The following is a 23,324-nucleotide window of genomic DNA, read 5'->3' on the forward strand; positions in this document are numbered from 1 at the left end:
GTATATATATAGTATGCATGTATATTTAATTAATTATATGTTTTATGTGGTAAATGTAGTAAAAATACGCTTGCGTCTAAAAAATACATTCCCGTATCATCTGTTCTGTTCACGTCTGTTCGGTTTCAGGTTAATGAAACTATATATAATCAAGTCTAAGATCTGAATCGTTGCTCTAAGGTGGAAACTACAATTGGGAGTGTGTCTCTGTCTGTCTGGGTGTGTCTGTCTCTGAGTGTGGGCTGAAATAGGCAACTGGCGGTGCTTGGACAGCGAGGGTAGATTTCTCTCGTATAAATGCAAATGTGCCTGTTCCCGCTGCCTATAATCCTTACAAGGTGCAGTATTCGGTTAGAATGGGTATGGATTTGAGCAGCTCGTTTATGTTGTGCTGATCGAGATGTGCGACCAGTTTATCGGCTGTCTTTAGCAGATTAATGCAATTCTCCAGATTCTCGACAATCTCCTTGGTCATGCTGTCCGATGATTTGGTAATGAGCTCCGCCAGCTTGGCACCCACATTGCATTTGATGAGCTCATCCTGCAAACGTTGCGCCTGCTCCGCCTCGGTGGGCTTCGATAGATACACCACAGAGAGTATGCATAGGGCAATCAGTGCCTCGTTCTGCATGACCAGATGCTGTGCTGTCAGCATGCTGACCATGGCCTCGACGGTGCCCTCATTGGCCAGAAATTCACTGAGACTGCTGCGATCGTAGTCATGGGCCAAGGGTATCTTGTCCGCAATCTGTTCGGCCGGGGCATCACCTTTGCGGGGCAGCGCATAGGCAATCTTATTGAGATACGCGTGCTTAATCAGCCAGGCCATCAGACGCAGCGATTCGCCAGTGACGCCCGCATAGTCGGACGATTTGCTCCAGTGCACCAGCTGCTCGATCAGCGTCTTGTTCTTCAGCAGCTCCAGTGCCAGTTTCTCTGTAAATGCGTGTAGTCAAGTGTCAAGCGAAGCTGTTTGCAATTATGTGGCACATGTTGGACTCACCCTGACCATCTACGGTCATGCGCAGCGTGCCGAGCAGCTTGAACACAACCGGCGGCTGATGGATTTCCAGCATGGGCAATATGGTCTGCACGAGGCCCGCCTGAATGACCGCATTCTTGTTCGGCTTGGGTATGACCAGGTTGCGTAGTGCACTGAGCAGTGCGTGCTGCAGACGCACATCGTCCTTGACGCCATTATTTTTGGCCAACACCTGTAGCAGCTTCTTCATGGTCTGTTGCTCCACAAAGTAAATGCAATGACTGTCGGTGCGCGCAAAATTGCCCAGGGCCAAGACGCCCGTGGTCAATAGATCAATATCTGTTGAGTCCAGCCAATCGACCATGTTCTTCAGCAGCGGCGTGGTGTACAAATAGTGCATGGATTCATCTGCCAGAGGAGAGTAAGTATTAGAGAGAGAGAGAGAGCGAGAGTAGAACTAGAAGTAGTCACAGGCACTTACCGCCCGTCAGGATGAGCACAATCAGTTCACAGGCCAGTTTCATGAGCGCACGCGCCTCGCTGGTGCTGGCCAGCGTCTTGTATTTCTCCAGCAGATTGTAGATGGTCTCGCAGAGGCCATCCTTGGCCAGCAGCAGCTTGACCTCGTCGCTTTCCGCCTGATAGTGCAACAGCTCGAGACACATTTCGGCCAGATCGGGATTTGTGGAGGCGGCCAAAATGCGTGATAATTTGATATTCAGCTGCGATTCAAAGTTCAAATCGGCCACATTCTCGGTGAGTATGCTGAGCAGCGGCAACGTGTTGAGCAACAGATCCTCGTGCTTTTCGACATTGTCGGCGCCCGTGTCCACAATGCGTTGCAGCTGTTGCATTATGCCCAGCTCCATGGCACGCTTGGCCAGACCTTCGCCGCCCAACAGATAATTGGAGAGCAAGCCGCCGCGCACTTTGATGAACTGCGGCGCATTGGCCACATCCTCGATCTCGGCTATGTCGAGCAGGCGCAATAGCACCGCATCGCCCTGCAGCTCCAAAATGAGATCACGCGCCTCATCGTTCAGATAACAAATGTTGCCCAGCGCCCGGCATATCTGTATGGGCAGCTCCATGCTGCCATCCGCGGCGGGCACATGGCGCAGGCACTCGAGGAAGGCAGCGATGATGTCGCGTTTGGTGAACTTTTTTCGTTGCACCTCCGATTTGGTTATCTCGGCAATGCATTTGGCCGCCTCCCTGCGCACGGTCGTGTCCTCGCACTGTGTCAGACGCAGAAAGCAATCGGCCAGCTCGTGCTTGTCAAACAATTTGGGATCCTTTGTGGCCGAAATCTCGCAGAGCAGCGTCGTCGTCGTATTGTCCAGGCTGACGCTTGTCGTTTTCAGCTGCTCGATGAGCTCGTCCATTTCGGCTAAAGGAAGGGACACAAACCATTTCGTTAAACTAAATATGTTGTAAATATTAAGGGCACTTTTATTTTTATTTATTGGCGGCACGCGAGGCATGCCACAGCGCAGCGTAGCCTGGCAAATTTATTGCTCACAATTCCGGCGGTTATTGGCCACAAAAAAAATAAAGAAGCAGAAAATGTAATATCATTTGTTGGCGAATTGTCAGCTCAGCGCAATTTAGTTCACCAGAAAATTATGTGCAAATGCTTAAAGCGTGTCTCCCATTAAATGCTCATTTGCTGGCCAGGCTGCGGGAAAAGAGAGACAGAGAGAGAGCAAGAGCGAGAGAGAGAGAGAGAGAGAGAGAGAGAGCGAGAGAAATCCTTCGGGCAACAGACAAACAGTCAATTTGCATAAATTCTCCAACATCGCAGCTGGCAACAGAAAAAGCGAAGGCAACAAAAAATAAAGCCAGCAAAAAGGCAAGAAACGAAAGGATAAGCCATGCAACGAATATTAAATACCCTTACAAATCATATTTTAAAAAGTCTATTAGAAATGATATTAATATTAAAAAGAGCGAGCGAGTCATAGTTGACACTTTAAACATAAACTGGTTGTCTCGCTTTCGTAGCTAGACGTTTATAATTCCCAACTAGTTAAAGCTGCCTAAGGGTTAATAGACGTTTGCAAGGCCAGAATCGATAGCAAAGTCGGCTGATAATAGCTACACAGCATGTATATCTATCTGCGAGTGAAAGAAATAGTTGGTCAAATGCTGTCAAGGAGTTCGTGGTGTAGGAATCCTTAATCCTCACTTAATTTGAGCCAAAAACAGTTGCACTTTAGGCATAAAATTCTTTAAACACAATAAGACAATATTAAATAAGCAGCAAGTTCCTATTCCTATCCACACATTTCAACTATTTGCTCTTGTGCTTTCAATTCCACTTCCCTGCTTTTTCCACCTCATAAAACCAGCATATTGACTGGGACGAAAGTAAACTCCCCTAAAAGGAATCAAAAGTAGTCCAATGTAGAGCTCAGCACAGGCTGTTCTCAACAAGTGATTATCCCTTAGCCCGGCGTAGGGCATAAAAAACAAACACATGGCCCGAAACCCCGTCTAATGCTATTCTGATAAGCTTTTTCCCCCCGTCTCAGCAGAAGCCAAGCGAAGGGCAAGGGCCAGACTCGAACCGAACCGAAGCCAAGTTGAAAAGTGGCAACAACAACAACAACAAAAATAGCTAGACGAGAGTGGGCGAGAAAGGGCATTCAGGCAGCTTTGTGGAGCATAAATAATGAATAAAAGTTGAACAAAACATTGAATGTGGACCCAAAACAACAAAAAAATGGACCGAATGTTGCTGAGGCAAGAGCGTGACTACGAGACACCCTGTACACAGGGTGTACTTATCGATAAACCCAAAAATATGTAAGTTTTCTACATATACAAGAAAGCTCAAGTTATCGTTAAAATGAAATGCATAACAGTTGCGCTTCGTATACGGGTGCCTGTATTTCAAATATGAGGGCTATAGTTCTGATAACCTCTAAGAAATAAAATCGATATTTATCGATTTTCGGGCAAACAGCGAAATTATCAATAAAGTTATTATATATATGTATATATATACATATATATGTAATACTCGAACGATTTCAAAGTTCCTAGTCTAAAAATCTCTTAAATATTGAATCGATGTTTATCGATTTTGGGGCAAACAGTGAAATAATAAGAGAAGAAAAACCTGCATATGTATATGCAATAGTAGTAAAACCACATACCAAATTTGTTGATCATATCTTGAAATAAGTTTGCTTGGCAATCGATTTTTATCGATTTCTGTAGCAACTGCGAAAGTTATCAAGCAAATGATATCAACTGAGTCCAAGTGTGCTTTAAAAGCAGCCCCATATCCAATATAAGGCCTCTAGCTCTTATAGTTGCCGAGTAGAGTAGAGTAGAGCTGAGGTTCATAGATTCGGGGTTCAGAGTTGCCAACAGCTGCCAGTTGTAAGCATTTGAGAGCACTTGCAGACAACCCTTTTGGGCTCTCTAATGGTTACAGGTCTTTAGAAAAGCACGGCTCAAGCATTTGGCATAGAAACGCGGCCACTGTAAGGGCAACCCAGCACGGCGCCGCACAACCCTGCCTGGCACATAGAACAAATGTGTTACCCTTATGCCGTTCCAATAACTGAATGCATTGCATTTCGAGTGAAATTGTTGCATTTGTTGTTGTTGTTGTTGTTGTTGCTGGAAATTGCAGTTGCAGTTGAACAGTTGCCGTGTGTTGCCAACATTTGTGTGGCAGACGTGGCAGGTGCAACGTGCCACTTCCGCCCGCATCCCTGCCCCCGCCGCAACTTCTTTTATGTGAGTGGAACGCATCAACATCAAAGTTGTTGTTCGTCTGGCTCCATTTGCGTGCCTGGTTGGATTTGTATTTGGGATTTTGCTGTAACTGGCACCCGCCGGTATTCAACTATTCGCTATTCAACTATTCAGTATTCACTATTCAGTATTCAGTATTCAGTATTCAGTATTCAGTATTCAGTATTCACCAATTCGTGTTCAGCATTCAGGCTATGTCCCCAAGTTCGTTAGCTTCTCGGTCTGCGCTTGGCAGCAATTGTGGGCCAATTGCTTTGGGGGGGCGGGGCGTGGCAGGCCCATATCATTTTTTTTTTTTTTGGCTATTTATTTATTTTTCGCCCCGTGTGCACTTTTGGCCAAAACAAAACTGGGTTAGACGAGCACAGGACAATAAACGGGCGACATGGCAACCGCATCGTTAAATTACAATCCGCTTTTTTTTTTTACACAAATTATTTGAGCTCATGCTTCAAAATATGACAGCTGCGCCCTTTTTGGCTCTACAGAAAAAGTTACTCTTGAATAACTTTTATATTTATCGTTCAATAGCTTTGAAATTTTTAGAATAATAAGCTGACAGACAAGTCCATGCACATATAAAAGCTTTAACTAAACTGGAAAGAACAGATATTTCTATGTTCAGGCGGATAGACGACAGTTAGATAGAAAGACAGATAGATAGATAGACAGATAGACAGACAAATAGATAGAAAGACAGATAGATAGACAGAAAGACAGATAGGCAGATATAAAGATAGGTAGATAGAAAGACAGATAGATAGATAGATAGACAGAAAGAAAGACAGATAGATAGATAGAAAGACAGATAGATAGATAGATAGACAGATAGGTAGATAGACAGATAGAAAGACAGAAAGACAGGCAGATAGATAGATAGATAGATAGACAGGCAGATAGATAGATAGACAGACAGATATATAGATAGAAAGATAAATCGCTTAGTGCTTATCAAAAATATATATATATATACATATATACTTTATTGGATACTGAGCTGTATCCACAAGAAAATATGCAAGACATTCACAAGAAACTTGGCTTAGAAATCGATTTTTTTCGATTTTTGTAGCAACTGCGAGAAATTAATTATTCCAAATTTGCCGATCATAGCTTTAAGATATGCGCAAATAAGTTGGCTAGGAAATCGATTTTTATCGATTTTTGTAGTAACTCCGATAAAAATTGTGTCAACTTAGTTTACATTTGGTATACAACTAGAACCACGCCCCATTTAAGAGCCCTAGCTCTTTTAGTTGCCGAGTTCCCTGATGCGAGGAGAGTAGAGTAGGGTAGTTCATGGGTAGTTTTTATGCTCTATCGGGCTACAGAGTTGCCAACCTCTTGCAATTAATTGGCCATTTGGCTTGCAGAGATAACTCTTCAGATACATCTTTTCACATATAAATAACTTATGCAAGTGTTTTAAAAAAAATAACATTTCTCTTTTTATAAATAATACCCAATACATGTACAGCATATATGTTAATTTTGTAAAAGTCTGAAGTACATTAAGATTTCGTCTGATTTAAGATTTGGTCCGAGTTCAGTTTGTTTTTTTTTTTTGGTTTTTGTTTCGATTTTTAATCCCACGAGTCATTCTTATCCGAAATATTGTCCAATAGCAGCGGCTGGCTTTTGAACTGATCCAGCTTGATGAGGGCGTGGCAGGCGGGCGTTGGCATCTTCAGCGCGTGATCAAGCAAATTGTGATTGTTCGTGTTGCGAGCGCGTTGCAACAGCTTGTCGCCTACAAAGGATTTAGAGTTGTAACTATGAAGCTAGCGGAGATGTAAGCCCGCCCCAAACTCACGCAGCTTGCGCTCCTGCTTGCAGTTGTGCTTGATTTCCGTCAGATAGATCTCCTCGATCTCCGACTCCATGCGCTCCAGCTGCTTAGGCGTTTGGCTGGCCGCCAGTTTGGGCGTCACAAAGTAGGGCACACGCCAGAGCCGGCTCACCAGTCGCACGCTGTGGCTGCTGCAAGGTAAACGACGAAAATTTTCAACTGCAGTTGATGGCAACTAGAGCCCTGCATCGAGCCAAGCGAACATTCTTTATGCTCGAGCTGTTCGAGTTGCAAACGAACAGTCAGTTCAAACCAAGAAGAAATAGGCTCGAGTTCGCTTCAAACTCTCGACTATTTTGGTTGCGTTCGAACACAGCTCGAACATGTTGCAGACTCGAGCAGGTCGAACAACGGGTTTGAATCGGTTTATTCGATTGAGTACTCGTGTTTGCAGCAACTAAATTAACCGATGCAGAACTCTAATTGGAACACTCTTCCGATTTACCTGGTGGGCGTAAAACTATAGTTGGGCGCTGTGGACAAATAGTGGACCGTGATGATAATGAACACCAGGGCGGCTACAAGTCCAATGACCAGCTGTTCGGTCTGATAGAGACTTTGTCGCTGCGGCACACGCTGATTGGCCGGCTGGTAGCTGCGTCGTGGTTGATCCCCCTGCTGCTCCTCGTCCGGCTGCTGCTCTCTGTGCGGCTCATACTGTACGCCCGCCGTCTTCACATCCTTGCCATAGAGACTGGCCTTGCCGCCAAAGCAATCGCCAACGGCAGTTAACAAATTGTACTCGATGCGCTTCTGATTGTCCGTCAGCGTGTCGGCCGCCTCGTTGATGCGCCGAAAGGCGATATCGGCGCCGGGCGCACGATTCTTGTCCGGATGCAGGCGCAACGCCAGACGCTTATAGGCACGCTTCACCTCCGAGTAGGTGGCATGATGCGAGATGCGCAGCACCTCGTAATGATTGCGGCAACGCAGCACCTTCTGCACAACGTCGAGCATCTCCACGGTGAAGCTATACGGCAGCGCTGCGGACTTGCAGGTCGGTCCGATTAGCTGGCCGGGCGTTTCGCATTTGAGCCGCAAACGCACCACAATGTTCTTCAGCTCGAGCAGGGCCATGATCTCATTGTGATTGCCATGGTTGCGTGCCATGCCCTCATTGATCAGGCCCATGGCCAGCGTATAATTGCCCACGCTCAGCTCGCCGACGGCCAATCTCAGGCAGCCGTTGGCCAGACGCTGGTCCGGGTCCATGGCTTGGGCGCCGGCTGCTGCACTGCTCCAGCGTCCTGCGGCAGCTTGCGTAAGCAAAAATTTTGACTTGATATACATGTATGTCTGTGTATGTATCTATCTATGTGTAATTGTGTGAACTGCGGTAGCTAGCTTCAAACATTTAATTTTGAATAAAGTCGCAGCAAATTGAAACACAGTTCCAATTCACAATCCACATCGAAACTAATTCAATTAACCTGTTTGCTAACGAATTTATTTGACACGAAACACACGTCCATTTGAATGATTTATTTGAGCACAATTTGTAAGCAAAAGTAGCTCCCACACAAAGCTTGATATATGCAAATTTGCCAGATTATTACTTTTCACCCATTTTCCGCCGGTTGGTGTGAATTTTGCGATTTTTTCATGCTTTGCATGATACTTTACAGGGATTTTTTAAAAAAGAATTTAAAAAATCAGTTTCATGCATGAATTTGTCACAAATCGAATAGTTATTGTTAATTCTCGAATGAATTTCGACGTAATATCATAAAAAGGTTTTCCACTTATTTTTCACTCTTGTGAGTGAAATACTTAAAGCATCGCCTTAGCTCCCAAAACTAACTTATGTTTGATAAATATAGGTAAATTATGACTAAAGAATATAAGCTTGGTCAAAACTAAAACCAACCATAATGTTAGCATATCTTAAAGCTAGCATGACCTTTAACCTCATGTCAAACTTAAACTTTTCTAGCAGCTCAGCGCGCTGTTGTCAACTGCCTGAAGTGTGGCACACTTTGGCCTAAATAAAACAAAAGCTGTCTGATTGCGAATTGGCCAACTAACTGACAAGCTGACAGCGCTTCAGTCCCAAAAGCATGCTTCAAACTTTTCGCTGACAGAAACGCGTGTCCTTCGTCTGTAGCTCAAAGCTCGAGTTAATTGAAATTAATTTCTATGCCAATTTGAATGGGGACCAAACTCAATTAAAATTGCGCACATTCCGGGCGCACAGTTCCGCCCCGCCCCCTACGCAGCCATAGTCAAGGCCATTAAGCGCAGACCAAAAATCTTATTAGCAGTTAGAAAAGCAAGAGGAGAAGCAGAAGAAGAAAAATCACAAATCCAAAACTAGGAAAACCCACACACAGCTAATCTCGACTAAAGCTGCGTGAAACGAATGAAAAGCCCGAAAATAATAATAATAACAATAAAGAATCAAGAAAAGCAAAGGCAGGACCCAAACCGAATGCAAAATTTGAGCGCAGGGTGTTTCTGGCAAACGATATGCCTTATCAGTGTGGCCAGGCGCTGCGATGGTGGGTGGTGCGAGACACAAAGGACCAATTAAAATCTAAAGTGAGTTTTGGGGGGGAATGGGACGCAGCTGCAGCAGTTACCCAACTGAGGGGGGTGGCGTTAAATGTGCGCCGGCACGTACAATTTGTGTGCGTGTGTGTGTGTGTGTGTGTGTGCGTTTGTTGTTATGCCCCAGGGGGGTTGCATGTTGTTGGTATTGCCGGTAAAGCTGGCACCTCACAGGGGCATATTCATTTATTAATGGGAGTCGTCGTCGGGTGAGTGTTTGCTGCTGAAAGGTGGTTGACAGTTAAATGGAATGAAATTCTGATTGGATTACGTAGAAGAGTTAAACACGTAACGACGATCGCCAAGTGTGACCAGCAAAGGTGAACATGAATTGCTCATCCAATTCCGTATCCCACATACGTTTCTAATTGGACTACAGAGTCGTTATTCAGATTTGCAGATATGCAAAAATATGGCTTGCTAATGCTTACTCCACAATTGACAATAATTATGACAAACTGATTGAGCTTAAGTTAGCTCAGACTTTAATGTAAGCGCTGATTGGATTCCGTTTAAGAGTGTAACAAGGCGATCACTGAGTGTGACCAGGTTGGGCTTAAACATTTAAGCGTGCAAAGTGCAGCGCAAAACAACAACAACAAACGGTATGGTGCGTAAATATTGATTTTTCACACATGACTCCCCCGAGGAAAAGACGGCGGCGGCGACGGCAGGCTGCCGCAACCTTTCCCCCCACCACCCTCCCACCAACAACACACTTGCCACAACTTTTCTTGCCGGCAGACAGACAGACACTTGAAGCACCTGGTCTCTGGCAGCGGGGCGTATGTACTCGAATCTGTTGTGCATTCAGCGGCAGTTCGTAAAATATAAAGGCGCACATAAAATGTAGACATTGCCACACACACAAACACGCACACACACACACAATGACACGCATGAGTTGCATTTGTTTATCCTAAGAACTGAATTAAGCATGCAGCCTGAAATGGTTTTAGGAGCTGCTACGCAAACTGTGCGCATAAAATTCAAGCATAATTTTATTTCTATTTCTAACTTGCTGTTATTACTCACTGGCCATAGTTGTGATGTTGGAGTTTTTGTTGCTTGCTGCGCTGGTTCCTCTTATTTTAGCCGCCTTTTTTTCTTGTTTATTTCGACGCTATAAAAATCTTATTGGCAGGCACAAAATTAAAGTGGGTTAATCAAAGAACTGAACACACATTTCACAGCATTTGTATTGAATAACCTGCCAAAAGCGTTAGGCCCGCGTATTTTAGCACAAATCACAGTGGCGATAACTGCGGTTGCACTTTATATCACTAATATATATATTATTAAGCACTTTTTGTTGTATGAAAGCGAATTTTTGGTGATTTTCTACCGCGCAGTGACAAGACGCAAAGAAAACTCGACTGCAACTGAGCCAAGTTGCTAGATTTACTACTATCGATGAGTTGGTCGCTATCGATAGTTGTGCAGCCTTAAGTGTGACCAGATGTTAATAACAAACTCTACGCAACCAGCTGTTATCAACATAAGTGCGCAAGAGACAACTATAGTGTGCCACAAGCAGAGTTGCCAGCCCGCGTGCGTTGAAAACAACAAATTGTTTATTATTTAGTTTAAGGCCAGAATTAAAAACTAATAAGCAGCATATAAAGCGAAATGTTATTAAGCAAGTTGGGACAATTATTTCACTACTAATTCGACCTGCTTTGCTCTGCATTAAACAAAAACTATTACGCGCGCAGACGTGACAACACCGCGCCATTTGGGCATTAAATAAATCAGTTTCAGTTTAGCCAACTGCTGTGGCGTTTTGGCCTGTTTTTTTGGGTTTGGTTTAACACAATTTACGCGCTGCGTGCCTGTCCCATAAAAGCTTATAAAATTGGCAAAATAACTAAGCATAACACAAAGATGCCGCCAGCGTCTGCGGTGAACAATAACAATGCGGCTGTGCAAGCCGCAGCTGCAGAGCGTGCAGAAAAACTGCGAGGGTCACTTAAAGGCTTTATTCTAGCCGACCGAAAGCGCAGACAGGAGGGTAACTGCAATTAAATATGATTAATGAACAATAATGCCCATTATATTATACGTACAGAGTATGAAAGACAATGCGAGGAGCTGCGCCTGCGGCGCGAGCGAGAAGCACGTGAACGCGAAAATAATTTGTCGCTAGCGGATACACGTAGTGAGATCAGCCGACTGGACGAGCAGGTGGCCGATTTGTATAACAAGAAGCACCAGCTGGTGGTGCAACTGAAGAAGGTGCTAAACGATGACGAAACGCGCAAAAAACAGGCGAAAGAGAACGAACTGTTTGCCCTGCAGCAGGTGCAGGCCATGCAGCAGGCGGCGGCGGCCAGCGCAGCCACAGCCCAGGTATTTTTGACTTCCGGTCGTATACACCATCAGCTGCCTATACTGCAAAAGGTAAAACATGTGCACTATATCGAAGAATAAACATTATTTAATTTGTTTAAATTTCATTAGCAGCCGCCTGCGCCGGGCACCCAGGCGGCGTCTGTGAAACGCGGACGCAGCCCCTCGCCGCCCAGCCAGCAGCATCAGGCGTACTACAAGAGCCCCGCCAACTATGCACAACAGCAAACGAGTAAGCCAGGCCCCAAACATTGGCCAGCACAGGCCCTGGCACTATTTTGCTTCCCTCACCCTACTAACATATACGATATACATGTGTTTATATCGATTTGGCTGAGCCATAGTCACGCATTTGAATAGCGCGCACTAATTTCTAACCTGCACATACACTTAATTTACTTTTGATTTCGTTATTTGTTTGTAATTCGTTTCGCAGAACACGATGACTACCGTCGTGCCGCTGACTATGCTAAAATGTCATGGAACAGTAAGAATATTAATCGATACTCTTGAGTAGTTCACCTAAAGCGACTCAGTTGAACTCTAACAAAGCAATTGGCCCTTACATGACCGCACGCTTTACTTATTTTCTCTTTTTGTATTTCGCTTACAGAGTCCACGGCGCAGTATCCGAGCACGGGTACCCTATTCTATCAGACGACTGCGGCGCCACCGACCACACAGCATCAGGCAGAGGCACGCCTACAGTCCATATACAACAACTATGGCCTGCCACTGCGGCCCGGATACCATGTGGAGCTACAGACTGGGCCCAGTGCAACTGTCAGCAAGGCGCCCGGCTCACAATCACCATCACCCAAAGCCCAGCCCATGCAGGTGCTGCACATCAATTTGGATCAACCGCCCATATCGCAGGCTGACCTGGTGCAGGTGCAGACTGCCGCCAGTAGCCTAACCGTGCAAACGTCCAAGCCGCAAGTGACCATGGAGAAGCTGCCGGATCGCTATCACATTGAGGTCAAGCATGAGGGCTCGACACAGAGCCATGTACCGCCGCCGCCGCATTTACTGTCCGAAGGCGGTGTCATATATAAGCCCATGCAGAGCGAGCTATCGCTGCATCCCAATGTACTGCAAATCAGCACCAGTGCGGCGCAGGTGAATACTGTCCAATCCACCATCAAATGCATATTAATCATTTGTGTCTATTTGCATGCAGAATCCCAAGGCAACGGGCAGCATAACGCAAGGCTATGCGCCGGGACGCGCCGCCAATAACTATGATCAGCAATTAACCAGGCAACAACTGTCCATGCAGCCGGCCGCTGGCTCCAGCGCCGGGCAGACCTCACATGGCCAGCAGATACAATACACGCGACGCTTGTATTAATAATAATATTAAATTTGCTAAGCTCACTCATAATTTTACGATTTTAACTGGAAATAATTTCGATTTTTGACTACGCTGCTTTGCAGCCGCAGCACACAATAAAGCACACAACTATGGCGTCCCTATTTTCCAATTAATCTTGTTTAATTATCTAATCTGTGAATTGCCTGTACAGTGAAACATGCTTGTCGGATAAAAGGAAACGGCTATACGTTTAGAAGGTGTTGAGGCTTGTTGAAATGCGATTTTTTAATGAGCTCGGAAACCCACAAGTTCCACGTTGCGAGCGATCACTGTAGCTGAGGATTAATCGTACCCAAATAAGTTTCTTGTATGAAAGCTGTATATTTTCCCCACATGTGTATCCCATAAAAATCAAAGCTCTTTTCAATAATATGGATTTGCTGGAAGTTGTAGATAATCGTGCATATTGGCATTTTGTTTATACTCAAAAGTTGTTTGCGCAGCTGTAGAATTTGTGCGGAATTGAATTGATGTGCCTGCGAACGTCTCTTGGCAAAGGCGAGGCCAATTTGTGGCTAAGCAATTTGCCTATTAAGCAAGGCGAAATTATTTTCATTAAAAACTGCAAAAAACTGAACTTAACTGCTGGGAAATTGCATCAGGCCTGACGTTTGTTTTTATTTCAAATGAAAAGCGTATTCTATTATTGCAGGTACCGTCAAAGTAAGCCCGCGAATGATTCATGTAAAAACATGTAAATACATTTTGTTGTTATTAATTGTGTTTGTGTCTGCGCATGGAAATACATTTACATATGGCCGAGGTTAATTGTACAGTGCTCACTCGTTAATTAGAATTGGTGAGTGTGACCGCGCCGCAGATGAAAATGAGGCACAGTCATAGTTCTGTCAACACACACACACACACACATACATACACATGCTTTTTGTCAAGGTATTTGTGTATTAACCACGACATGCATATTTCGTACAAAACAACTGGGCTTTTCAAGCCACGTTTATCCGACTCGATTACGCAAGTTACAGTAGCACGTAAACCAGTTTTGTTGTTGCAGCCGCCATTGTTGTTGTTGTTGCGGCCGCCATTGTTGTTGTTGTTGTTGTTGTCGATGTCAAGCAAAAGTAAAAAGTTGAGAATTCGAAACAGGTTCGAGATTGTTATTAAACGCGGAAGCTGAGCTAAGTAATTTAAGCCCTGCAATGTAATAAAAACCTTAGTGCAAGGCATTGGTAAACAAAACATATGTCAATGAAAACCCCAAGTCTAAAACACGTTTTGGCGCGCAACCACAACAGAGAAAGAAAGAAAAAAAAAACGAAAAGAGAATCACGTTCAAAGCCACAACGCATTTGCATAAATAAACAAACAAAGGGCAAGTCAGCGTAACTAAATAACAAATTAAATTTACTATGAGCGAGCAAAATAAAAGTTGATGCATTTATACAGTACACCCCCAACGATGGCGAACGTCATTCAAATAGTTCGCGGGGTAGAGGCGGGAAAACATGAACAGAAATACTACGCGCCAATCAAACGGTACACAATCAATTGGAAGCCGAGTGCCAAAAACGCCAACGTGCCCCGCGCTGTTGGCGTTGGTGTGTGCGTGTGCGTCTGTGAGAGCGACCCCAAGCGAACGGCATGAAGCAACAGGCGGTTGTTGTCGCCGCCGATCTCAGTCTGTAACGACAACGGCAACAGTTCATAACGTAGCGCGCGTAAAACCAAACACACAACTCGAAAATAAAACGGAAAATTATACGCTCAAGGTGTGTGTGAGTATTTTGAATTCCGTTTGCCTGTGTAGGTGCGTTTGTGTGTGTGTGTGTGTGTGTGTGTGTTGTGTGTGTGCGCGCGTGCATGTATTTGATCAGAGAGTGTTGCAAGACGTTAAGCTTTAAGTGTTGGAAAGCAAGTTGAGATCGTTTAGCACTCACATGCTAGCTCGCTTGCACTTAGGCGTCGCCGGCATGCGTAAATGTCAAAAAGTGTGTCCGTCTGACGTGAAAGTTGCGGGTTGCTTCGTCTTCGACGCAAAGCAAAACATAAAGAAGACCTACGAATGATAACAAAAACCGAAAAACAAGAATAACATTAGCCACTGCGTTGCCAAACATATGTACACACAGTACATATATACATAAGTAGTGCATATACATATAAGAAAACGAAGCTATTCGAAGACGTTTGCGTTGTTTGCCGCCGCTGCCAGTTTGTCAAAGTAAAAAATGATGTCATTGAAATAATTGCATAAAATACTCAAACAAATTCCCACACCCTTCCCTCGCACAATTTTAGGCGCTAGTGTACTTAATAATCATATCAATAACCCACAATGGACTCCACGAAAAGCTATCTTTTGGATAAATACCAAGGATTATGTAATTATTTGGAGCGCGACACAGTCGGCAGCGAACTGGCCATCTATGGCACATCCACGCTGATGCTGCTGGTCGCCTACATGAAGCGCAAACCGGCCTATTTGGTGCGCCAGTTCAAGCAGCCGTCGCACATACCCGAACGCATCATCAACGAAAGGATCATGCATACTGGCCAGATACGCGGCATACAGCAGCGCGATCAGGATACGCTGCTGCTGATCAAGCATCGCCCGCTGATACCCATCTTTACCAGTCGCGACCGCCTGCTGCCTGTCAAGCTGCCCGGCGTGCGCGTCAATGCCAATGGCTACGCCTGGCTGCAGCAGTGTCTGGTTGGACGCGAGGCCACCTTTATACCGCTGAACAAGAGCAAGTCGCAGGACTATGTGCTGTGCCAGCTGTGCCTGGTGCATCCGCCCAAGGGCAACAGGCTGCTGGATGTATCCGAGACGTTGCTCAAGCTGCGCTTTGCCAAGTTCGCACAGGATGTGGCAGCGGCTGTTAAAAGGAACGGCAAATATTACAAGCATCTGCGTCAGGTGGAGACCAGCACGGCCACCAAGGAGGCGTGGCTAGCCTGGGCGGCGCGCTATCCGTTCATCTGGCAGCGTTTCAATCAACTGCGCGCCTCGCTGCTCCCCAAACAGAAACTCTTGCCGGAGCTGGTGCGCTGAATGCTGAATGCGGCCACGCCCTCTACTCAACGCCCCCCTTTTCATATTCATAGTTCTCTCTTGTTTAAGCGCGCTGCAAACGAAACGTTGAACGTTTAAATTTGTTATTTTAATTTTAAGTTGCACGAAAAAAACAAATCCAACGGAAATCCCAAACTATGCAAAAAGCAAAAGCAGAACGTGTTTTGCTGCTAATGAAATGAAACTGAAAAGAACGAAGGAATTTGGTTTTAGTTATAAACAAATGATATTGTTGTTGTTCAGTTCGCATCATATATATGTTCGTGTGTGTGTGTGTGCGTGTATGTATGTATGTATGTGCGTGCTTTTGGCTCTATATGCTTCTGAATAAAAATGATACAATAATATATTTATAACGTATACTTGATATTTTTTATTTCTGTGCCGCGATAACAAACAACAAAAACAGTTGCAGTTCTTCAGCCGTCCCAACGAATCTCAAACTCAAACAAAATGAGCTGCGGAATCTCTATGGTCAAATATATACTATTTATATTCAATTTGCTGTGCTCGGTGAGTGAACTGAACATTTTTTCTACATTTTAATTGCACTTTACTTTCATACACATTTTCATTTGATGAGCCAAACTTAATTTGTTGGCATGATATCATAAGCAGCTCGAGGCTTTCAATTCACATTAAAACTGGTTTTCTCAGGCACACACATCCATCTATACAGTAAAAACTGTCGGAGACTAACACAGATCGCTAATAGATTGAGAATTTTATTTGAATGTACATTTTCTCAAAAACTGTTGCTAAGAATAGAATAAATTTCTCAAATATTTAAGTGGGCGAGAAAGCCCACTCAAAAATCTCAAGACCGTTGTTTTTAGACAGTCTTCACTGTACATTGTTGGGGTGGGAGGCCTACAAACCGGTTGACCCGAAAAAATGCGACAACTCACAACTTTTGAGATCATCTGGAATGCGAAACTTGTTACTAAATCGGGGCTAACTTCAACAACTGTTGTGTGCCTGACTTAGTATAGAGTATGTAGTATGTATAGAGTAGTATATCTATTGTTGTCTTTTATTTTGATTCTTGATTCTTGTCTCTATAAACACTTGGCACGGCCAGCTGCCGAGGTTAACCAGTCGCCAACGGCAACTGGTTTCTCGCAATGCCATTTTCATTTGTTTTGTAATTGCTGAAAGCCAACTTCCAAAAACTTCAATTACAAAAAAAATAGAAGAGAATCAACTGTACCCAGAGAACAATTTTCGAGCAAGTGTTAAACAATATTTGTATTTTTATGGTATTTTTTATAAATTGAATAATAACTCCCAATAAAAAGAGAAGAGCAAAAACTGTACCTAGAGAATAGTCTCGAGCGAGCGTTAAACTATATTTATATTTTTATGGTATTTTGATAAATTGCGTAATAGCTCCCATTAAAAAAAGGAAGAAGGAAAAACTGTACCTAGAGAACAGTTTTCGAGCGAGTGTTAAACAATATTTGTATTTTTATGTCATTTTGATAAAACCTATAAAAAAGGAAGAGGGAAAAAACTGTACCTAGAGAACAGTTTTCGAGCGAGTGTTAAACAATATTTGTATTTTTATGTCATTTTGATAAAACCTATTAAAAAAGAAGAGAAACAACTGTACCTTGAGAACAGTTTTCGAGCGAGTGTTAAACAATATTTGTATTTTTATGTCATTTTGATAAAACCTATTAAAAAAGAAGAGAAACAACTGTACCTAGAGAACAGTTTTCGAGCGTGCGTTTAACAATATTTGTATTTTCATGGTATTTTTTATAAATTGAATAATAACTCCCAATAAAAAGAGAAGAGCAAAAACTGTACCCACAGAACAGTTTTCGAGCGAGCGTTTAACAATATTTGTATTTTGATGGCATGCAAAATGGGCTTGGGAAATTCTCAACACCGAATGTAATATAGAAAAAGTTCATATAGTTTGTAGTTTAGTCACGCAAAGGCAACAAAAAAAAAATAAATAAAAAAACAACCCACCCAGCCAAAAATTGTGCAATGCCAAATGGAAAATTGCGCAATTACATAGAGCGACGACAGGGCGCGAGGGTGTCCACGCCTAAAATAGCTAGCTTAATTATATATGAACTTGGCGCACAGCTCCTCAGCCAGACAGCCAGACAGTCAGTCAGTCAGTCAGTCAGTCAGTCAGTCGGTTAGTCATTCAAAACTGGGTCCGAAAAAAAGGCGCCCATTGCATTTACACACGCACACTTTAACGTACTGTGGGGAAATTTTTGTAATGGAAATTGGGCGGCGACGTTGACAGCACACTTGAACTCATTTGGCTTGACTTATGGGTTATATAGTAAACGAGTACACACACACACACACACACACACACGCGAGTACTCATAGTACTCATTCATAAAAGTGCTCATCTATGTCTGATCTTCAATGAATGCCACTCTGCTCGTTGACTTTTGTGCATAAATTCGATTATTTCCCGTTCTTTAAAATAGGTCAAATATGCGAGTTCAAGCTCTCTCGTTAATTGCCACGCAAGTTTCTTAATATTCGGGGGCTTATCTTGGCTGTATTTTTATGCTTTAAAATTTAGTACGAAGTTTTATTCATATTTATGCATTGCAAAAACAATTTGCTGACGTATTTTACACACACACACACGCGAAATCAATGCAAACAGTTGCTTTTAGCATATTTATTTGTTATGGTTATCATTTAATCTAAATTGCTTAATTGGATTGCCTCTATCGATTAGATAGAACCGATGATAAGCCTTGGTAACACCATCAATTGGCGGTATCGTAAATACAGGGCCTAAAACTAAGCCCAAAATAGAAGACATTTCATCGAAACTATATACTTGAAAAATTGTGGCTTATTGTATTAATATGTTCTTTTAGTTTCTTTATTTAATGTAGAATAGTCTGAGACTTCCTTACACTCCCAGACCTATCGTCCAGACTTTATAGAGTTTGTTATAAGCATAGCTACTTACTGTGCTTTTCAATATTATTTTAAGAATTTCCATACTCAAGAATATTAGAAAAAGAGAATGAACAAAATATTGTTCGATAAACTGTTTTTGACAACGCCCTTACAGCTGCTCGCAGCTTTAACTCGTTGTGAATTACAGCAGCAGAGCGCTTTAGGCTGAAGTTGTTTTGTTGCTTTTATAATCTATGCTGTCTCTACTGATAGATATACTATTAATAGATATATCCCATAATTGAGGATCAGCACAAGTATCTTTTTATTGAACTGTTAGAGAAAATTCGAGTTTCAGCTATTTGAATTGGCCGCTTTTCATATCAGCCAAAGCTTTTTCGGCTGAGCTTTCCATTCTAATTACCCAATAAACAATATTGTTGTTGTTATTTCCCTTCGTCAGATATGCGGCATCTTGTTGATTGTATTTGGCGCCCTGCTGTTCAGCAACATCCACAACATCGATGACTTCGCCGAGGCGCTGCGCACCCAACAGGTGCCCATTACGATGATTGTACTCGGCACGGTGATATTGCTGATCTCCTGGTTTGGCTGCTGTGGCGCCATACGCGAATCCTACTGCATGTCCATGACGGTGAGTACTTTACCCGCTTGGATATTCAACAGAATGATTGTAGCTCGGCCCATTTTTAGTACTCCATTTTGCTGTTTGTGCTGATGATTGGCCAGCTGGCGCTGGTCGTCTACATGTGGCTGCAAAAGGACAAGTATCTGGTGATAATGGGCGATGTCGTTGAGAAGGCCTGGGAGCGTCGCACACGCCGTGCCGACTACATGGATGCCATACAGATAAGCGTACGTCTAGCTCACAGAGGTTATCAACAGTTTATTCTGACATGCTATTCCATGTTTTAGATGGAGTGCTGCGGACGCAGCAGCTTTGCGGACTATGCCTTCCAGGGCTATTTTCCGCCCTCGTGCTGCAAGGACACCAACAATTGCCGCCAGGAGACCGTCTATCGTCGCGGCTGCAAGCAGGCCTTTGTCGAGTTCTGGGACAGAAACAGCGACATTATCAAATACACCGGCCTGGTAATTGCCGCCATTGAGGTAAGATCCCATCATCTGTGTCCAGTTCGTTGGCTAATGCAACAAAATTACCTTTGCAGTTTGTGGGCTTTGTGTTTGCCTGCTGTTTGGCGAACAGCATTCGAAACTATCGACGCCGAGCGGACTATTAATGGGCTCCTCCAGGGATAACTGGCCAGCATAGGGCATTGAGGCCTTACTAATTTTAATGCAAACCGAAAGTACGAATTATGTTGCCCAATTTAATACAAATCATGCACTTACTTATTAGTTGATATGATTCAGTTGGCCATTTCAGTAACGATATCGACTCTCACATTACGCACCTTGACAATATCTATTGAAAATTATATTCATAATCTTTGCACTGTTTTCCATATGATTGTGCTAACTTTTTTTTACTGTACAAACTGTAAATGTATTTGTAACGATTTTTATTATTTATACAAAATGCAATAAAATTATAAATAAATTGTATGTCTTTTTGGTGTGAATGGAATTTTTTCATTAAATCAAATAATATTAAGTATAATTGAAAGATAGCGTAATATTTGGTTCAATAGAAAACTTTTGATTTTTTTCATATATTCGACACTTCCAATTTGTTATCTATATTTTGAAAAAGCACTTGGGTTATTTTGGTTTGTGCTGACAGGCCACATAAATACTCTGTAAATTAGGGCTCGAAAATAATCGTTGCTGATAAAATGAAATTTTAAATATTTCCACATTTTGTATACAAATTTCTTATGTTTTGCTTTGCTAAGAATTGAAGAGAAATTTATTTAATAAAAGTCTAAAAACAAAAGCTTTTCTTTTTGTGTATGATATCTGGATACTCTACAATAATTATTTCGATTGGAAATAAAAAAAAAAACCATTGGAAGTGATATCTATTAAAAATTTTAGTTATCAGGTCTATTTTTATGCATGTATTTTATTTCCCTTTTCTGAATAGCTTTTTATACCCTAAACCCATTAAAAATGGGTATAAGGGTATATTGTATTTGTGCAAAATCCAAATGTATGTAACAGGCAAAAGGAAGTTTCTCCGACCCCATAAAGTATATATATTCTTGTTCAGCATCAATAGCCGAGTCGATCTAGCCATGTCCGTCTGTCTGTCCGTCCGTCCGTATGTATGAACGCAAGGATCTCAGAACCTATAAGAGCTGGAGACTTGAGAGTTCCCGCGCAGATAGAGTTTGTTTCCGATAATCGATAACTTACTCTGTTTCCAAGCAATCGATAAAAATCGATATCGATATCCTGTTTTTTGGGCAATTTTGGTAAATAATAAGAGCTAGAGTCACCAAACTTGACATATAGCTTCTAAAATAGAATATATATATATGGATTTAATGTTGGAAGAAGAGGGTTCAGGGTATCCTCAGTCGGGAGCTCCCGACTAGAACCTCTTGATTTAATTTCTTGCTTAGTAGCTTTCGCTAACAGACAATAAAGTAATTAACTAAGCTTAATGGTGCGTATTGAAACCGTCTTTGAGCAAATCGAACAACATTTTGTTTATCATTTCAAGCTGGTTATTAATAAATCATTTAGGAAATGTTGGGGGACTCCCGTAGCGTTGGCTTTTTTCGCACTTGATAAGACGATTTTGACTCATGAGCTAGATTGGTTAATTAGCTAAAGCTATATATGTATATTCCATATAATGTACAGAACATAGACCTAGATATCGATGACTCAGCAACAGCCTCATAAGGCTTAGCACTGGGACACCCTGAAGATTAGAGTACAAAGTTCGCAAAGTTCTCTCATGTTTATGACTCAGACTGGATGAACTTCTATTTGTCCGCCTTCGACTAGTTAATAGTAATAATAATAATAATAGTATAGGTGGCTTGACAGTATCATCCGCAACCGGCGCATTCCGTTTTGGGTACAATCCGATAAGGGTCCATTGATAAGCTTCCACAAGTCCGCCACGAATTGTTGTTATGTGAATGGTTTTTGTTGTTGCCAGATAAGTGGGTAGATAAGCTGGGGCCCCAGCCTGGTTAGCTGGGTCGACAATTTCATTATTAAGGCCCAGATCTTGGCTATGGTATTTAATTTAGACGCGAGCTGTCGCAACGAACGGACTTAATTTGGTATCGATCGAAAATCAACGGAAACGAAACAAAATGAATTGCTTATCCAAGATGTTCAAGTACTTACTGTACTTACTCAATCTCGTATTTTTGGTAAGTGTGTGGAATGTGGACAATGTGGAAAGCTATCCGTTGCCGGAATGGATCTGATCAGCAGCTCCTCCAGGATATGGACTACCCCAATTATTTGCCTCGGATCTAATTGGATTTTATTTGCTTACAGGCTGGCGGCATTTTGCTGATCGTGGTCGGCTCCATCATACTGTCCAGCCTGGGCACCCTGGGTTCCTTCAGTGACACGTTCAATGCCCGGACCATACCCATTTGCATCATTGTCATCGGCTGTGTCATATTTGTGATCTCGTTCTTTGGCTGCTGCGGCACCATACGCGAAAATGCCTGCTGCACGACAATTGTGAGTCACACTCATGATACTCTGTTCGAAACTTAACTAACCTTCTCGTTTTGCAGTATGCGATTTTCATGTTTATACTGTTTGGTCTGCAATTGGCGCTTTCCATTTGGATCTTTGTGCAGAATGATTATTTCGTGGGCAAAATGGGCGAACTGGTGGATGCCGCCGGCAAACAAAATGATGCTGCCAATGGCTATCCCATGGATGCACTGCAGATATCTGTAAGTGATCATTGGCATATCTTGAAGGAATGTGAGACCTAACATATCATTTGGTTTTCGTGCAATTTAGTTCAAATGTTGCGGCGTAAATAGCTTTACGGATTATACAGTTGTGCCCTCTTCCTGCTGTGGCTATACGGATAGGAACAGGGTATGCGATGCTGCCATTTACTCAGTGCGTGCCGGCTGCCGTGGCACGTTCACCGATTTCTGGAAATCCTATACGGATCTCATCAGCTGGAGCAGCTTGATTGTGGCGCTCTTCGAGCTGGGCATCTTTGTGATAGCCTGCTGTTTGGCCAACGCCATGAGGAAGCGTTAAATTAACATCTAGTCTATATTTTACATACAACATTCGTTCATCACAGTCATAAATAAACAAATTAGCTTTAGATACACAATTTATTGTGGCCTGTCCATTTTATGATCTATCAGAAATGCATGCATGTGCGTGTAAATGGCAAAATATCTTATCGTTTTGTTGATAACTATACCATACAAATTATTATTAAGAGGGGTATGTCTTGTATCTTGAGACGATCTAGCCATCAGTTCGTCTGTCTGTTCGTCGATGGAAATTCGGTAACATATTACGAATAGTTCAGCTGTGGGCCACCATATCATCCAGGAGTGATAGAACCTTGCACCTTGGTATATATGCA

General features: G+C 42.9%; 6 protein-coding genes across 9 annotated transcripts; 4 read left to right on the forward strand and 2 right to left on the reverse strand.

Annotated features, from left to right (window-relative positions):
* Positions 1 to 8: 8 nt before the first annotated feature.
* LOC115762177 (rap1 GTPase-GDP dissociation stimulator 1) lies at positions 9 to 10,525 on the reverse strand. Its single transcript, XM_030704297.1, has 4 exons — positions 10,185 to 10,525; positions 1,464 to 2,372; positions 1,004 to 1,390; positions 9 to 936 (listed from the first exon to the last, which is right to left on the reverse strand). Exons 1-4 carry the CDS (start codon positions 10,189 to 10,191, stop codon positions 332 to 334), a joined length of 1,908 nt encoding a protein of 635 aa, XP_030560157.1. The 5' UTR covers positions 10,192 to 10,525; the 3' UTR covers positions 9 to 331.
* LOC115762178 (dnaJ homolog subfamily B member 12) lies at positions 6,321 to 8,037 on the reverse strand. Of its 2 annotated transcripts, none has more exons than XM_030704299.1 (3): positions 7,048 to 8,037; positions 6,567 to 6,730; positions 6,321 to 6,503 (listed from the first exon to the last, which is right to left on the reverse strand). In XM_030704299.1, the coding sequence occupies exons 1-3, from the start codon at positions 7,890 to 7,892 to the stop codon at positions 6,337 to 6,339; spliced, it is 1,176 nt and encodes a 391-aa protein (XP_030560159.1). In that variant the 5' UTR covers positions 7,893 to 8,037; the 3' UTR covers positions 6,321 to 6,336. The 2 variants fall into 2 exon arrangements, with proteins under 2 accessions (XP_030560159.1, XP_030560158.1); XM_030704298.1 differs by having other exon boundaries at positions 6,567 to 6,733; positions 7,048 to 8,035.
* Positions 10,526 to 10,706: 181 nt separating the features above from the next.
* Positions 10,707 to 12,958, forward strand: LOC115762136 (G protein pathway suppressor 2). 2 transcript variants are annotated; one of them, XM_030704246.1, is made up of 5 exons: positions 10,707 to 11,160; positions 11,218 to 11,549; positions 11,613 to 11,730; positions 12,112 to 12,617; positions 12,679 to 12,958. In XM_030704246.1, exons 1-5 carry the CDS (start codon positions 11,034 to 11,036, stop codon positions 12,847 to 12,849), a joined length of 1,254 nt encoding a protein of 417 aa, XP_030560106.1. In that variant the 5' UTR covers positions 10,707 to 11,033; the 3' UTR covers positions 12,850 to 12,958. The 2 variants fall into 2 exon arrangements, with proteins under 2 accessions (XP_030560106.1, XP_030560105.1); XM_030704245.1 differs by having other exon boundaries at positions 10,708 to 11,160; positions 11,610 to 11,730.
* A 1,550-nt stretch (positions 12,959 to 14,508) lies between these two features.
* On the forward strand, positions 14,509 to 20,380 carry LOC115762203 (23 kDa integral membrane protein). 2 transcript variants are annotated; one of them, XM_030704326.1, is made up of 6 exons: positions 14,509 to 14,603; positions 16,320 to 16,423; positions 19,266 to 19,457; positions 19,517 to 19,678; positions 19,739 to 19,933; positions 19,993 to 20,380. In XM_030704326.1, exons 2-6 carry the CDS (start codon positions 16,364 to 16,366, stop codon positions 20,062 to 20,064), a joined length of 681 nt encoding a protein of 226 aa, XP_030560186.1. In that variant the 5' UTR covers positions 14,509 to 14,603; positions 16,320 to 16,363; the 3' UTR covers positions 20,065 to 20,380. The 2 variants fall into 2 exon arrangements, with proteins under 2 accessions (XP_030560186.1, XP_030560187.1); XM_030704327.1 differs by having other exon boundaries at positions 14,535 to 14,609.
* On the forward strand, positions 14,658 to 16,198 carry LOC115762201. Its single transcript, XM_030704325.1, has 2 exons — positions 14,658 to 15,055; positions 15,133 to 16,198. The coding sequence occupies exon 2, from the start codon at positions 15,170 to 15,172 to the stop codon at positions 15,887 to 15,889; it is 720 nt and encodes a 239-aa protein (XP_030560185.1). The 5' UTR covers positions 14,658 to 15,055; positions 15,133 to 15,169; the 3' UTR covers positions 15,890 to 16,198.
* A 1,610-nt stretch (positions 20,381 to 21,990) lies between the features above and the next one.
* LOC115762284 (23 kDa integral membrane protein) lies at positions 21,991 to 23,037 on the forward strand. The gene is made up of 4 exons (XM_030704448.1): positions 21,991 to 22,119; positions 22,250 to 22,441; positions 22,498 to 22,662; positions 22,733 to 23,037. The coding sequence occupies exons 1-4, from the start codon at positions 22,060 to 22,062 to the stop codon at positions 22,982 to 22,984; spliced, it is 669 nt and encodes a 222-aa protein (XP_030560308.1). The 5' UTR covers positions 21,991 to 22,059; the 3' UTR covers positions 22,985 to 23,037.
* Positions 23,038 to 23,324: the final 287 nt, after the last annotated feature.

This window comes from Drosophila novamexicana, unplaced genomic scaffold, assembly GCF_003285875.2.
Source record: "Drosophila novamexicana strain 15010-1031.04,08,12 unplaced genomic scaffold, DnovRS2.1 tig00000564-arrow-pilon, whole genome shotgun sequence".
Lineage (NCBI taxonomy): Eukaryota > Metazoa > Arthropoda > Insecta > Diptera > Drosophilidae > Drosophila > Drosophila novamexicana.